Source organism: Limulus polyphemus, unplaced genomic scaffold (genome assembly GCF_000517525.1).
Source record: "Limulus polyphemus unplaced genomic scaffold, Limulus_polyphemus-2.1.2 Scaffold127, whole genome shotgun sequence".
Taxonomy (NCBI): domain Eukaryota; kingdom Metazoa; phylum Arthropoda; class Merostomata; order Xiphosura; family Limulidae; genus Limulus; species Limulus polyphemus.
In genome coordinates, this window is record NW_013665737.1 from 1,008,914 (window position 1) to 1,023,091 (window position 14,178).

Below are 14,178 nucleotides of genomic sequence, written 5' to 3' on the forward strand. Positions count from 1 at the left end.
CAAATTAATAAATTAAAACCAACATACCATTACTTTCTAAATCAGCATCAGTCATCAAATATAAACATTCAGATGGAAAGGAATTCAAGTCTCGAGACACAGCATGCAATGAAATAGTTGGATATTTTAGAGAGAATCCTTGACCACTCTCTCCAACCCATGTAAGTTGACTGCAAAGAAAATGTTTAAGTCCAAACAATTTATAAATATGTAAAATTTACTATATTTGATGGTTTGAAAAAAAAGTTACAAAAACTTCAATTACTGAACATAAGTTACACTTAAGAGCCTCAAAGATAAATATTTATATATATATATATAAACGAGTTGTAATTTTCCTATACTGAAAATGTATTTCTAATAGGTACTTAACTCCTCTCACATAAATAGCTATTCTCATTCAGTGCTGCCCTCTATATGCACATTTTTTTCAACACGCCACAAGCCTTGAGCTCCCATGTATACCTAGATTAACATGGTTCAACTGCATCTTGCATGAAAATCACCATGCGACAAACCTCCACCAAGAGAAGTGCAACACACCCTCCTGACACATGTGACTCCATCTATTTGATTCTAACAAAATATCACTTCGAGTTTTGGAATAAAATAGAAGCACCAGTATTCAGTGCGGAAGAAGAGTGGGAAATGTAAGTATCTATCAGAAATACATTTTCAATATGGTCCATTACATTAGCTCACATAAAAAACTAGAATCCCACATTGAGTAGGTGGAGAGACCAGTGCAAAGGAAAGAAAGAAAGAAAGAAGCCTCCAAAGAACACCTTAAAAGAATAAGTCCTTGCAGTATAGGATCATATGTGGGAGACCACACCACTTCTGTACCAAGTATACTCCTCACCTAGTGTGGCAAGAGGTGTCACGGACATGGGTGGAAATTGGGAAGAGCACATCCAAAAGGGATAGAACAATGTTTTGATAGGAAACCAAATCACCTGATATCAGAATCTCAATCCCTTTGAAGATAGTAAAGTGGGTGAGAGTAAAAAAGATGTGCCTCTAGGTGTAGAGTAGCTAGGGCATGATGAACCATACACAGCAAGTAAACTACAATCCAATACCCAGCCACCAGGAACAGACATCCATGTGGGGATAGGAAAGAGAATCATACCGTCTTCACTTCAAGTTAAGCCGAATACATCCGGATGATCAATATAGTAAAGATGTCTCTAACGTAAACTATTTCACTAAAAGCCAATATGACAGGAACCTCCACCAGTGCAATAACATCTTTTGTATAAGAAAATCATTGCGGAATAGCGTAAGAGGAAGAATTGTATTAATCTGCAAGTTCAAACATAGTGAACAATAACTTGGGTGGAGGGAACAAGAGTACAAGGGAGTGAAGAAACAGACACATCTATAATACATGTGTGAGGACGTATGTTCCTTGGGTTCAGCTCTGAATCCAAAACCTAGCCACTGGGAACCAACATCCATGTTGGGGTAGGATGAAGGATTTCAATCGAAGTGGTGATCTGCAATTTTGACTGCTCACTCCAAAGCTGCAACATCCCTTTGGATAAACCCAAACAGAGATGGAGCATTGGATTGAAGGATATCTCATCATCTACACCAGCAGAACACCACCTCCCAACTGTCAACTGAATGGCTTTATTATTTGTATCATATACCATTATCTCATTGAGGTGGATGCCTCCATGGTCCACCACCCCAGCGGTTTGGAACTGGAAAGTGGTAAGGGCTCCCATACACCACTGGAAGAAATATGGGAGAAAAATGTGGTGGAGAGTCTGAAGGAGCATCAACACCAGAAACAGTGCAACAGGAGACCAAGAAAACCCTATTTTGAAAAACAGACCACTCCCAATTTATTCAATTTAAGGAATGGCAGGGATGGGAAGTTATCCCCTTCTGCTTTACCATGAATTCCATGTGTTAATATGGTCCAGAATGAGTATATGAATGAAGCAAATGTATTCCGAGGAAACTTAAAGCAATCTTGTGGAACACCTCATCTCAACAGTGTGCATTTAGTGGCCACAGAAATGATAACTGTTAAGTCATCATGGCCTTACAGTGTGGATTTGACTAATTTAAGTATACCTGAACAGGCACCATTTGGCACAGAGCAGGACCTGTAAATAAAAAAAAAAGGGAGGCATGCCCCTGAAAAATAAGAGGTATGTGAACAAAAAAGGTATCTTATCCAGTCACAGTCTCACCAAAGAGTGAAGGGTGGTAACAAGTGGAAGACAGTACCCCAACAAGGAAGAAACAGCTACCTGAAGCAGATAATGGGAGATAAAAATACGAGGTGTAGTCCCAGTGCTCAACGGAAGAAGTACCTCCAATGTACAACAAAGGTGAGATGCAGGTAAAAGGGAAGGTGCCTAATCAGAGTGAAGATACCAGGAATTGATTACAGGAAAAAAGGAGACAAGGAAAAAAAACCCAAATCCAAAGAGCAAGGGAGGAAGGAAAAAGTCACAAACAGGGGAGTAGTGCCAGGGAATAAAACAGCAGGAAAAGGAACCAGCTGAAAGAAGTCTTGAAGGCAGAGAAGCAACCCAGAGCAGGTACAGGACATAGAAGGCCAACTGGACCCAAGTGGGATTAAAGGTAGGAAATAGAAGGAAATGAAAAGGAAGAACATACCCCACGAACCACCAAAGGAGGCAATAAAAATTTATCCAGAACAAAAAGGACAGATCGAGCTAAAGCAGCTGAGAAAACCAGATCTGTATCTGCCAGGAAGGAGCAGTCAGAAAGACCTGACATAAAATGGCAAGGATGAACAAAATCACCCAGGTAAGATGACAAATGGGATGAGAAAATAAATGTATAAATAGGTCCCAATCCTGTCCGAATGCATCGACAGCCAAGGCAAATGGATGAGGAACCAGAGACAAAGACATACAGATCTGAAACAAGCTCAAAGAGCAAGGCATGAAACTTATACCCAACCCCATGGTGAACAACCTGAAGACAGCACCATGAGGGATGAAAAATAGGAACTTGGGCATAAGAATCCAAAACATCGACCGTGAGCATCCTCAGTCCTGGAGAAAACCCACCACAGGATAAAAGACAATATAGGAAAAAAGGAAAGAATGAAGAAGTGAATGAGGTGAGACAGATCAATCATAGAAATCTAATCTGCATTGAGAATATATGACTAATGGAGAAATGCTTAGATGCAGAACATGTAAATGATGGAAAGATACCAGACATGGAATATGAATAAAGAATGCAATGGCCAAAGGGCCAAATGAGGAAGAAGTAGAAAAAAAAAAAATTGAACGGAACAAAACAGATACCCCACATAATGCTAAATTCACAGGAGCAACACCTCCTAAAAAAATGGACCAGTGAAGAAAAAGAGCTGTCCGTAAGTCCTAATTAGAAGTGGAAGAGAAACAAACTTAGTACAAGACAATGTTCCACCCAAGAAAATCCCAAAATCAAAGAAGCCAAGTTTGTATGGAAAGAGCTGAAGAAGATGGCAATTGCCACAACATTGAGGTAAGGAGGAGGAAGGTATCCCACAAAAAATAGATAGAATGGCTCAGAAAGGAGGTATATGGTAGCCAATACCAGTAGAAGTGATAGGGGAAAACAAAGGCTGGAAACTGGCTATAGAGAAAGGGATAAGATTAAACAGATTTTGCCCCCCATACAGGCAACAGATAATTGAAACATGGAGAAGCAAGAAAACAAAAAACAATCTGCCTGATGGTAAGCTAAAGCAAAATGAGCCAAAGCCCAAGGAGGGCGAGGCATGTCAGCACAATCTCTCAAAAGAGAGACAAAAAGGCTCAGCATGAAATGAAAATAAAATGTCTGGAAAAGAAGGGGAAAAACTGTAAAATGTGTATAAAAATGGCTGAAGTAGGCCTAGCAGGGTTATAAAGTAGCTTTCATTACTCAGAAAAAAAATTTAACCATTTACAAACACTTAATTATCAAGAAAGAAATTCTAAGACAAAGATCAAATGTATAAAATTAGTTGTAGTTGACATTAATAAGACATAAAATATAACATCCTATCCTCAACTGTAGCTGAACATTAATAGAACCGTGATGATAAACATGATTGGAAAAATGTGAAAATCTTAAAAATGCAAAAACAAACATAGAAAAACTTCATAAAAAGTATCTAAATAATTAAAAACAGATGTGTGAACAAACAGAAATGACAGACCTATCAATGTGTCCTATTGGAAAAGCTGTCTTAAGTATTCCTTTATTTCCTATTTACCACCACCCCCTCCATTTAACAGTTGAAGTTTAACATAGGTTAACCTAATGCTGTATTCAGAAGACCTGATGTTGGTAACTATGTTACCAAACTAATTAGCTAAAACAACTAATAAAGAATTTATCTTTCACTGTGCCAAAAAACATAATTTATGCTTTTACTTTTAATATACAGTAGTTCAACAAGCTTGAAAAGAAATTAAATCCATGGTTATTCAATTTAATTGATCAGTGTCACAACTCACAGAAATAAACTAATTTTAAAATTTAGGTTTTCAATTATTATTATTTACAAGTATTTTAATTATCCAAATCTCATGTGAGAATAACCAATTAGTTGAATTTAACTGATTAATGAGATGACAATTGATCAATTGTCAAATCCCACTAATCATCCAGCTCTATTTTACTACAAATTATAACTATCAGATACCCACTGATAAATTCAGCAATAATTTTCCTAAAAATAGTGATGAATAAATATAAAATGTGCAGTCAATCCAACCCCTTGGTTCAGAGGATATATACAATATGATTGTCTAGCGGGCTATTTACAACAGTCTTTTGTCATTCCATATGTTATTTCCAAAAGGAAAATTGCATTGCATTTGTTTTTAAGCAAAGGAGACTGACTGCAATGTAGTGTAAGCAAACATATATGGCCTTCAATGCAATGGGTGCATCCAGCACAATAGAGCACTCAGGTTTGCTATATAACCACATGGATTTTTTCTTTTCTACTGGATGCCACCATTCCTTGTCATTTTACTGAGCACAAGAAAAGACTGCAACTAAAGTGATTGCTTTTAGACAGTTGTCATTTCTTATAGAAATGACATAGTGGTGATATTCAATTCAATTTATTTGACACAGTACAATAAAATCACACATGTATATAATACCATGTGAAAAAAAATATATACAAGTAAATTGAGTGAAGTCAAATGTATATTCAAACATTTTCTTATCTTTATGCATTTTTTCAATTCATGATCCTATCTTTGAAACTTTTTTTAATCAGTCGATAGCGGAAGTCCAGTTTTTTCATGAAATTCCCTCATAAAAAAGAAACATTTTTGTTCTTAATAAGTATTTTTCTCAGACTAACTGTTCAGCAGAAACAAAGATTGACAGATCAATGTTCATATTGTGCTAAACTTTATATCAACTATCTTCAGACTTTAAGGTTATGAACACAAACAAAATTTCAAACATAGCCACTGATGGGAAATCTTGTTGCCTTCATTACAGTACATAATACTGTATAGAGCTAAATGATTAACTCAATTAATCAATATAATAAATTGTCTATGAACAAAGATTACAGCAGTGTCATGTAAAGCAAATGATTAATTGAAATTTTGATTAAATCTAGTAATATCCCAAAATACAATCAACTAATTGAAACTGGTATTTCTTATCAATAATGTTTAAGATTACTCCAAATATACAACAACCTAAACACTGCCAATTAAGTCAAAGTTGTTTGGCTTAATCATTAATTTTAACACTTTATGACTCACAAAAATAATCAATTAATCCAACTAGCAATGTTTTATGAGAATAATCAATTACTTGAATGTAATATTGAATAATGAGCCCAACATTCAATCAATTATAAAATACTACTAATCATACATCTCTATTCAACACATATTGCATATGATCAAGCAGAGAACCTAACACCCAGTTCTACTGCTGTACAAGACAAATTTATGACTATCAAAAAAGAACTACAGGAACAGGAAAGTATCAAAGTTACCTTATTGCAACTTCTAAACAAAATCTACAAGACACAGTGGTACTTTGCAACTGTACAAGTGATCTTTTTTTCTTCGTTTGCTGAAATGATACTTCAAAAACTTATAACAATAACTTGAATGATGAAGGAAGAAAATGGTTTTATGATTTTGGGGACAAGGATAATAATCTACCAATTCAAAAGTACTACACTATTATAAAAAAAATAAGCATGTCATAAAGTCAATTTGTCTTAATCAGCTATAAAGCCTAAAAACAAACTGTACTATAGATTATGAAATGATAAGATACTGGGTGTCACTATAGTTTCTGGACACTTCCACAAAAAATCCTGGTTGCTCTAGTTTATCTGAAGTCTGCAACAATGAGAAGTATTTTCTGCACTTAAAATGTTTCAATTCTAATCTTCACAATTTTCCTGAAACTTCTAACCACAACCCTAATCTTATTGATGGACTGGCATAACCAAAATTCCTAACCACTCACTTCAAATGTCCAATGCCAAACACTTCAAGAAACAATTTTAAAGTATAGCCACCTAGCTCTACTAATAGGGTTGATAAGCATATCAGCCCTGCATGTGCCCTATTCATATTTGAGAAACAGTCCACTGCAAAGACAATTTTATTCAATATTTCATGAAATTCTATAATAAATTGAACAAAAACATCCCTAACACAAATATAGGCATACACAACCAAGTTGGTTACATTTTTGCAACAAAACAAGAACTATGAAACACTTGAACCTCATTATTAAATATTACACATTCTGACATATAACTCTTAGATAACTGGCATCTTAAAATTACATTTGAAAACAGTCTGTACCAGTACTGCACAATTGGACATGAGAAAAAAAAGGCCTAACTCTCTTTTTAATTGTCAAATAACTTCTTGAAACATCACCATCTTGTTGGTCATAAAACAGAAATGATTTTCTGTTTCTAATTCACAACTAATTTTGAACTTCATTTTCACATTTTATGATAAGCCTATTAGGCAATAGTGAAACAGTTGGAAGAATTGCAGTCTCTTTATATTATAATGCAATATATTTTGTAATTTTGCTCCCTTTAATCCCAGTTCAATGCACACTAAGTGCTGGACACCTGCGCACAACTTTAAAACATTTAAAAGACTTACTAGAATAAAGATATATTTGTTTTGCAAGTTTAAAATGGTTACAGCTATAATATTTGTACATTATAATGGTACATACTGAGTGAACATAGAATTATTATGCAGCATTCTGAATAACTACAAAATCAACATAGATGTTAATAGATTACTTACCTTTCTGCTATATAAAGAGTTCCTTTCCCTAGATCTCTAGACTTAACACGTGCTATTGTATTTGGCTCTTGATGTCGAATTCCTTCTGTTGGAGGTTGAAATGATGCAAGAACAACCATTGCTTCCTTAAATTAATAGCCTTTTTAAAACCTCAGAAACTACTCCTTGATCTACAGTATGTGTAAGAAACAGAGGTATCTCACATATAAAAACAAACTTAATACAAGATATTTTCAAAAAATATCTCATTTTGGTTGTTTTAAGTTCTTTGACACACAAGAATTCAAAACCTTCAAAAACATTGGGATATCACAAATAATCAGCAACAGTATCACTTGGTGTTTAATATAGAAATTGTTTTTTTATTCATTTTTACAGAAAAAAATACAAACTACTACACAAGTATTATATGTAGAGTTTTACCGTTATAAATAATCACTTTAGCAGATATTAAAGCTGCATTTAAAATTTGGTACTAATGTGTTTTTATGGTTTATTTCTACAAATACACATTACTTGTTCCATGTGTTGTTTTTGTTTAATTAACTTCTTACAAGCATAAAATTATTTTGAAAACCACCATGGTGAAATTCATACAACATTTGTTGCAAGCAGAGTTCAGATAAACATTTCCATATCAATATAAATGAGAGAATTAAATTCTTTGTTTATTCCATACCTTACACCATAATAATTCTAAATACAAAATAAATGTTTCTACAAGAAATAACATTGAATAACATGTAAAAACTTCTCTTTTATATCTGAATCACTTTATGTTATCCTTTTCCATTTCAGAATTAAAGACCAACAGTAACAGCAATCAGTATGTAATTAGGGTGAAACTAAAAATCAACTAGCAATCATTGGATCAGAAGAAGATAGTGAAGAAAAAATTACCAAAACTAAATAGTAAATTTGCTCAAAAAAGGGTTACTGTTAATGGAGGGTTTTTAAGATTGTATTACCATAGTAGCAAAGTAGATACCAGGGGGTAACGTTCCTTTAATTTTAATTCCACCACATCTGAATGGGCTCAGTGAGTGGTCTCAAATTTGAAAAATGTGCTCTGAAATTTTTTTAAGGCTTCTGTAGTTATATTTAATAACTGAAATTTACATGCCATAAGCTACACTAATTTGACAAAGATAACTAAAAACTAACTCTACATCAAAACAGAAAATATTACAGTTTTGTTTGAAAGTGTCATACCATTGCAACTGTTCCCTAATAACATTAAAAAAAGCTGGAAAACATTAAACAAAACAAACATCACTGCAAATATTTGGTTAAGTGTCTTATAATATTACAAGTTTATATATAAAAAGTTAAGTATTTTGCCTAATATTTTAAAATCTTCAACTGTTAGTTTCATCTTCCATACACATATCAAATAGCATAAACTAGACATTGTTAAAATAACTAATCTAACATTCAGCACTGGAGCTGGAGAATAAACTAAATTAATAATGTATTACTTATTAAGTATTGATTACATCATTTAGTGTTGCATAAAACAATTGATGATTTGGTTTGGTTGTTTTAAATCAAAGCTACATTGGACTAACTGCTATGTCCACCACCGAGAAACAAACCCTGGATTTTAGCACTGTCTATAGACTTACTGCTGTTCCACCAAGTTATTAATTGAAATTAGGTTTAAACTGTTACAAAAATAATCAACTAATCAAAATTAGTATTTACAATTATTCCAACTGTCCAAGTAATTAAAATACTGTCATTATGATTATCACTATTATTTTTGATTAATTCAAGGTTATTTAACTGATTAGCATCACAACCCACAAAAATAATCAACTAATTGAAAGTAGTGTCTTTATTAATATTTTTCATTATTCCAACTATCCAAGTCTCATGTAAAAATAATCACTTAGATGAGTGTAATCGACCAATAAGCCTGAATGTAAACTACTTTTAAAATTCCACAAATCATCCAGCTCTATTCAGCATATTCTGCAAATGACCATCAAGTAGAGAATTTAAGTTTCCCTAATATCTTTTTTCACCCTACCTATTACATCTCGAAATTTTCTCAAGAGTAGCACGGATGGATCCGGGGATAAATATTTTTACCAAAACACCAAATAATCCATAATATAATCTGCCTAAAGATTATGATTTCATATTTAAGTAGCATATGCATTACGTCTTTTCTTTCTTACAAAAAAAAGGAAAAGACATTGAAGATAAAACCCCAGTAGTTTGTTTTGTTCACTTGTTGATAAGCACCAAGCAACACAATGGGCTATCTATACTCTGCCCACTGCATGAATAAAAAAACAATTTTTAGCTTTATAACCCCTCAAACTTACCAGTGAGCCACCAGGAGGCAATCCTTATTAGTTCTCAGGAAAATCAAAACAATCAGTTTATCATGTGTGAGTGACCAAACTGTTACCTAGTGCTAGTAGTTTACTGTTTATGCAATGGCATAACTCGTTCTCACCCTTTGAGTCAAAGGGCTTCAACTTTCAAAGCAAATATTTTGTGGCCTCCTTCCCATTAAAATGTTTTGTTTCATAATGTTTTTCACTCCTTCCAGTGTTTAAAATTTCAAACACCAATTTTGATAGGCCTATGACTTGTATGAAGCAGCTGCCCAATCTATTGCTATGCCACTGTTCTTAACTTTATTCCATGTATTAAAAACATTATTCTACATTTACCATAACTTCAAGAGCTTTGCTATCTTATGTAAGGTTGTTTATGATTCTTCAATGGCTTAACTACATCTTTACAGTTTTCTATAAGTTAGTTTTAACTATTCTAATAACACTTTAATTGCCTCAAAACTCGTTTTTGTGAACCTTTAAACAAATAATAAGTCCAAACCTAAGCATTTGCTGTAATATGAAAAGGACTCAGGGTTGTGATCTAACTTAAAACTGTCAATCATATGACGATGTTGCACTTATCGAGTAACATTGTAAACTAACGGGCACTCAGTACATCGCATACCTCCGCAACACAACGTTGATCATATTCGGCCCTCAAAAAATACTCAAGTGTGACCATCGTTATCAACGCACACGAACCATTTTTGGCAGAGCAATAATATTATAGACATGTCCAAGTTTCATCAAAATCCGATCAATTTTGACCGAGTTATATAGTAAAAAATAGTGTGAAAAATCAGGCCCCATGTTAACATATACGGATTTTTATTTTCGTGACCTTCACTCTAAAAATTAATCCCATCTAAGTTGCGTCAGGGTCCCAAACGTATAACAACTTTCGTCCAAATTCATTAAGCCGTTTTCGAGAAATTTTGCTGACAATACATACAGGGGTTAAAACATAACTTCCGCCACAGAAGGTGTCGGAGGTAAAAAAAATAATAAAAACTTCTAGTAACTATCACTATTAGTTAAAGTAACGAGTTTGAACCTTATTAATCCTGCTTGTGGCTTGTGCTCGTCAGAAGTGTTGGAATGTTTTGTTGTTCAATTTATACTAAAAAACTAACACTACAATTAAATCACTTGTTTTTTTGGTCCGACTCAAAAGTTCTCACAAGTTTTAAAAAAGGACTAAGGTGCTCTATTAGAACAGATAAAGGTTACTTTTTAAAATATGCCCAAGATACAATTAAAAATATTGTACAAGTGCATTAATTTAAACATCACAATATACTCTTACAATTATATAAATTAATCTAGCAAACTCACCGTCAAGTAATGACAACCTTAAAACGTGCAAGTTCTACTAAATAGTGCAACCAGCGACCACTGAAAATAACTTATTTTCAAATTTCTTAGCACAATAACGCTAAATTGGGTAAATATTCATATGTTTATTCATAAATAATATATAATTAAACTATGTTAAAATGAAATAATTAAGCAAGCAATTCCCAAAGATTGCTACCAAATCTCTATATGTCAGAAAAATTTATAGCCATGTTTTGAAACTGTTACATCTTTACGAAATTCACGTTTGTGATAACGGTTTAATTATAAAACATTCGTTGCTTCCAACCAACCACGCTTGTTGCATTGTTCGGTGCATTCTTTTACGATGTACTAGAATACTAGCAAATGTAAAACAGACAAGGGATAATCTTTTTTTTTTCATCGAAATATCCTTTGACCCTCAGTTTATACGACAAACCAATTCTACGCACCTCTAAGTCATTATTTATCAACAGAGTTTATCATTTTGTGAGATAGCAAATTCTAATTTTATTTTGTTAAAATATTATTTTTTGTTCATTCATTATTCCTTCTGTCGTTTAGCTTAATCATGAATTTTTAGTTATGTTAAAGTGCTAACTCACCTTACAGCTAGAGCACGTTCAATTTGAGTATGTTTATGTTATGAATCTGACACAAACTTCCCCTAGCGGTGACGTACAGATATTTATGTTGTAAAATATTATGTAAATTAGCTAGTCACGTGAAATGTAACCTCGTGCTCTAACCACTAAAACATACCTGCCTTGAGCTTAAATGAATTAATTCTTGAGATATAGTTAAAACGAATTATTGATGATGTTACTCCATATTGTTTTTGATCTTGAAGTGATTTAATTTTGAAATATTGTGTTTTTCTCGGAATAAAGTTTTTATTCTTCTGGTTGTTTTGTTAATCCCTTTCTTTAATGAAGTTCATACTATTAATATTCATGTTGCATTGTTCATTAGCATAAGTAACAAGTCTTGGTTAGCGGCGTATCTACTAACTTTTTTTTTGGTAAGTGATAAAATTTATATTCCAGTTGTTTGAAAGTTCGGTTTTTGGATTTCTGTGGTTACTTAAATTTAATAAAAATAATAATAAGTTCGTTTTTTATTTGACCCTGGTTGTAGCAGTGTTAACAATAACCTTTGAAATGTATATGTTCTACTGAATAGTGCAATCAGCGACCTCTGAAAATAGCATATTTTCAAAACTCTTAGCACAATAACACCCGAACAGGGATCCTTTCATTTAGGGTATTTCAGTTTCACTTTGAATAGATTGCTTGCTTTTTAGTTCAGTGTCCAGTGATTAATTTGGCAATAATTTAAGTTTAGTTAAGCTTAAGTTTACTTGTAGCAGAAAATAACTGTTACTATAGAAGTTAATGAAACTAATGTGGCAAATTTGAAGCAGTCTTTAGCAGTATTGACGGAACAGTCACAAATGCTAACACTCATAATGACAGATCTACTGGCAAGAAAAACTATGTTTCCACCCCACCTCAAGCATTGAGAGTTCATTCTACCTCTAACCCTGTGCAAAAAGTCTTTGATTTATGTCTCAGCAGTCATCCATGCATGTTGTGAAGTTCAACAGTAAGTCGTATTTTAAAGTTTTATAGTATGTTAAGATTTTGGAAAGACACTTTTAGATGTATAAAATACTGGAAAATATATGGATGGAAACTGTAGCTTCTTGTTTGTGGGGAGGGGTGGAGGGTTTTCGGATTAGAAATGGTTTTTTAGGCTTTGTGGAGAATTTAAAGAAACCTTGACTAATTTGTACCCAGCAGTGTTATTGTTAGATAACGTATAATTGGCTAATACAAAAATACTTGAAATACCACTTCCTATCTTTTGCTTATGTGTTAAAATTTACAAAACAATATGAGCATTGGTGGAAGAATGGACAAGATACTTAACAGAAAGGTTAGTTTACCATAACTGTACCTGTAGTAGACCTGTGCGATGCTATACTTGTAACCGAATAATGTATTGTTACGTATCTGCTCGTTTGATAATTTCCCGTAAAAATTATTTCCGAGAAACTTCAGCGATACAAGCCCTTTCTTAATTAAAACTAGTTTATTCTTTCTCGTTACAAACTTTGTAATATACTTAATTTCCACAGTCACTTTAAGTTAAACACACGCTATAATTCACAACGATTCACGCACTTTATTACCGTCACTACCGCTCACTTGACTCAATTATCTGTCTCTATCTCTTTATCTGCAATTATATATGCCGTCACTCCTCTTCTCTGCTTTACTTGCCTGGCTTATATACAAAAACAGAGAGCGTCTGGCAAACACTAGAGTTGCCAGGAACAGTCATGATCCTTCTAGAAACTCATGACATGTTACCAGCATCACGAGACTTCCGCTGTCGTAACACTGCCCCTTCCTTAGTATTGTTCATCCAGAACAATAGCCACTTTCATTAACTCAATAGATAGTTAACAATAACTTGATTAAATGTACAGAATGTACAAACACAAAATTAAAATTCAACAAAGTCTCCTAATTTTACAGGACGTAACTTCTTCCATACTGGTCTCCGTCTCGTTGGCTTCTGCTTCACGTGGGGTTCATCTGCTCCATCAGGAAATGTCCTATTATCAGTAACAGTCACATCAGTGGTAGTAACTTCATCAAGGGCTTCATTGTTTCCCTTCTCTAAATCAGGTAGAGTTTCTCCTTCGACAGTGACTTTTTCAGGTGACACGTCTTCAGCAGCATCATTTGTTCCGTTGTTCCAACTGAAATGTCCTGGACCGTGATAACGCCAAGCCTGTTGGCATGCACCACCTTTGGCTTACCTCGCTGACCACATTTTATTAGGAAAGTCACGTCTGAGAAACGATCCACTATGTCATATGGGCCTTCCCATGGAGAAGACAACTTAGGAGACTTCCCTTTGGTCTTCCTGGGATTATACAACCACACCTTGTCTCCTGGTACAAAGCTGACTTCAGTAGATTTCTTATCGTAACATAGCTTCATGGAATCAGCAGACGTTTTCAAGTTTGAACGCACTTGATGGTGAATATCATCCATCCTTTCTGATAACACTTTCACGAACTCTGTCACATTTTCAGGCAACTCTTCGTAAGGTGGGCGTCCTATAATCAGGTCCACTGGCAACCGAAGTTCCTGACCAAACATCAGCTTTGCTGG

At 33.9% G+C, this 14,178-nt stretch overlaps 1 protein-coding gene across 5 annotated transcripts in view; it reads right to left on the minus strand.

Annotated features, from left to right (window-relative positions):
- Nucleotides 1-11,661, minus strand: part of LOC106473269 (methylosome subunit pICln-like) — a 21,863-nt gene extending 10,202 nt beyond the window's left edge. For 2 of the 5 annotated variants that reach the window (XM_013933956.2, XM_022402691.1), the window contains exons 1-3: nucleotides 11,596-11,661; nucleotides 7,299-7,468; nucleotides 28-170 (exon numbers count right to left, since the gene is read on the minus strand). In XM_013933956.2, the coding sequence (XP_013789410.1) occupies nucleotides 28-170; nucleotides 7,299-7,417 (262 nt within the window). In that variant the 5' untranslated portion in view covers nucleotides 7,418-7,468; nucleotides 11,596-11,661. Of the gene's footprint in view, nucleotides 1-27; nucleotides 171-7,298; nucleotides 7,469-9,631; nucleotides 10,122-10,151; nucleotides 10,243-10,987; nucleotides 11,097-11,595 lie in introns of those variants that run through there. The other 3 variants (XM_013933963.2, XM_022402683.1, XM_022402677.1) reach the window with 3 other exon arrangements.
- Between the last annotated feature and the right edge of the window lie 2,517 nt (nucleotides 11,662-14,178).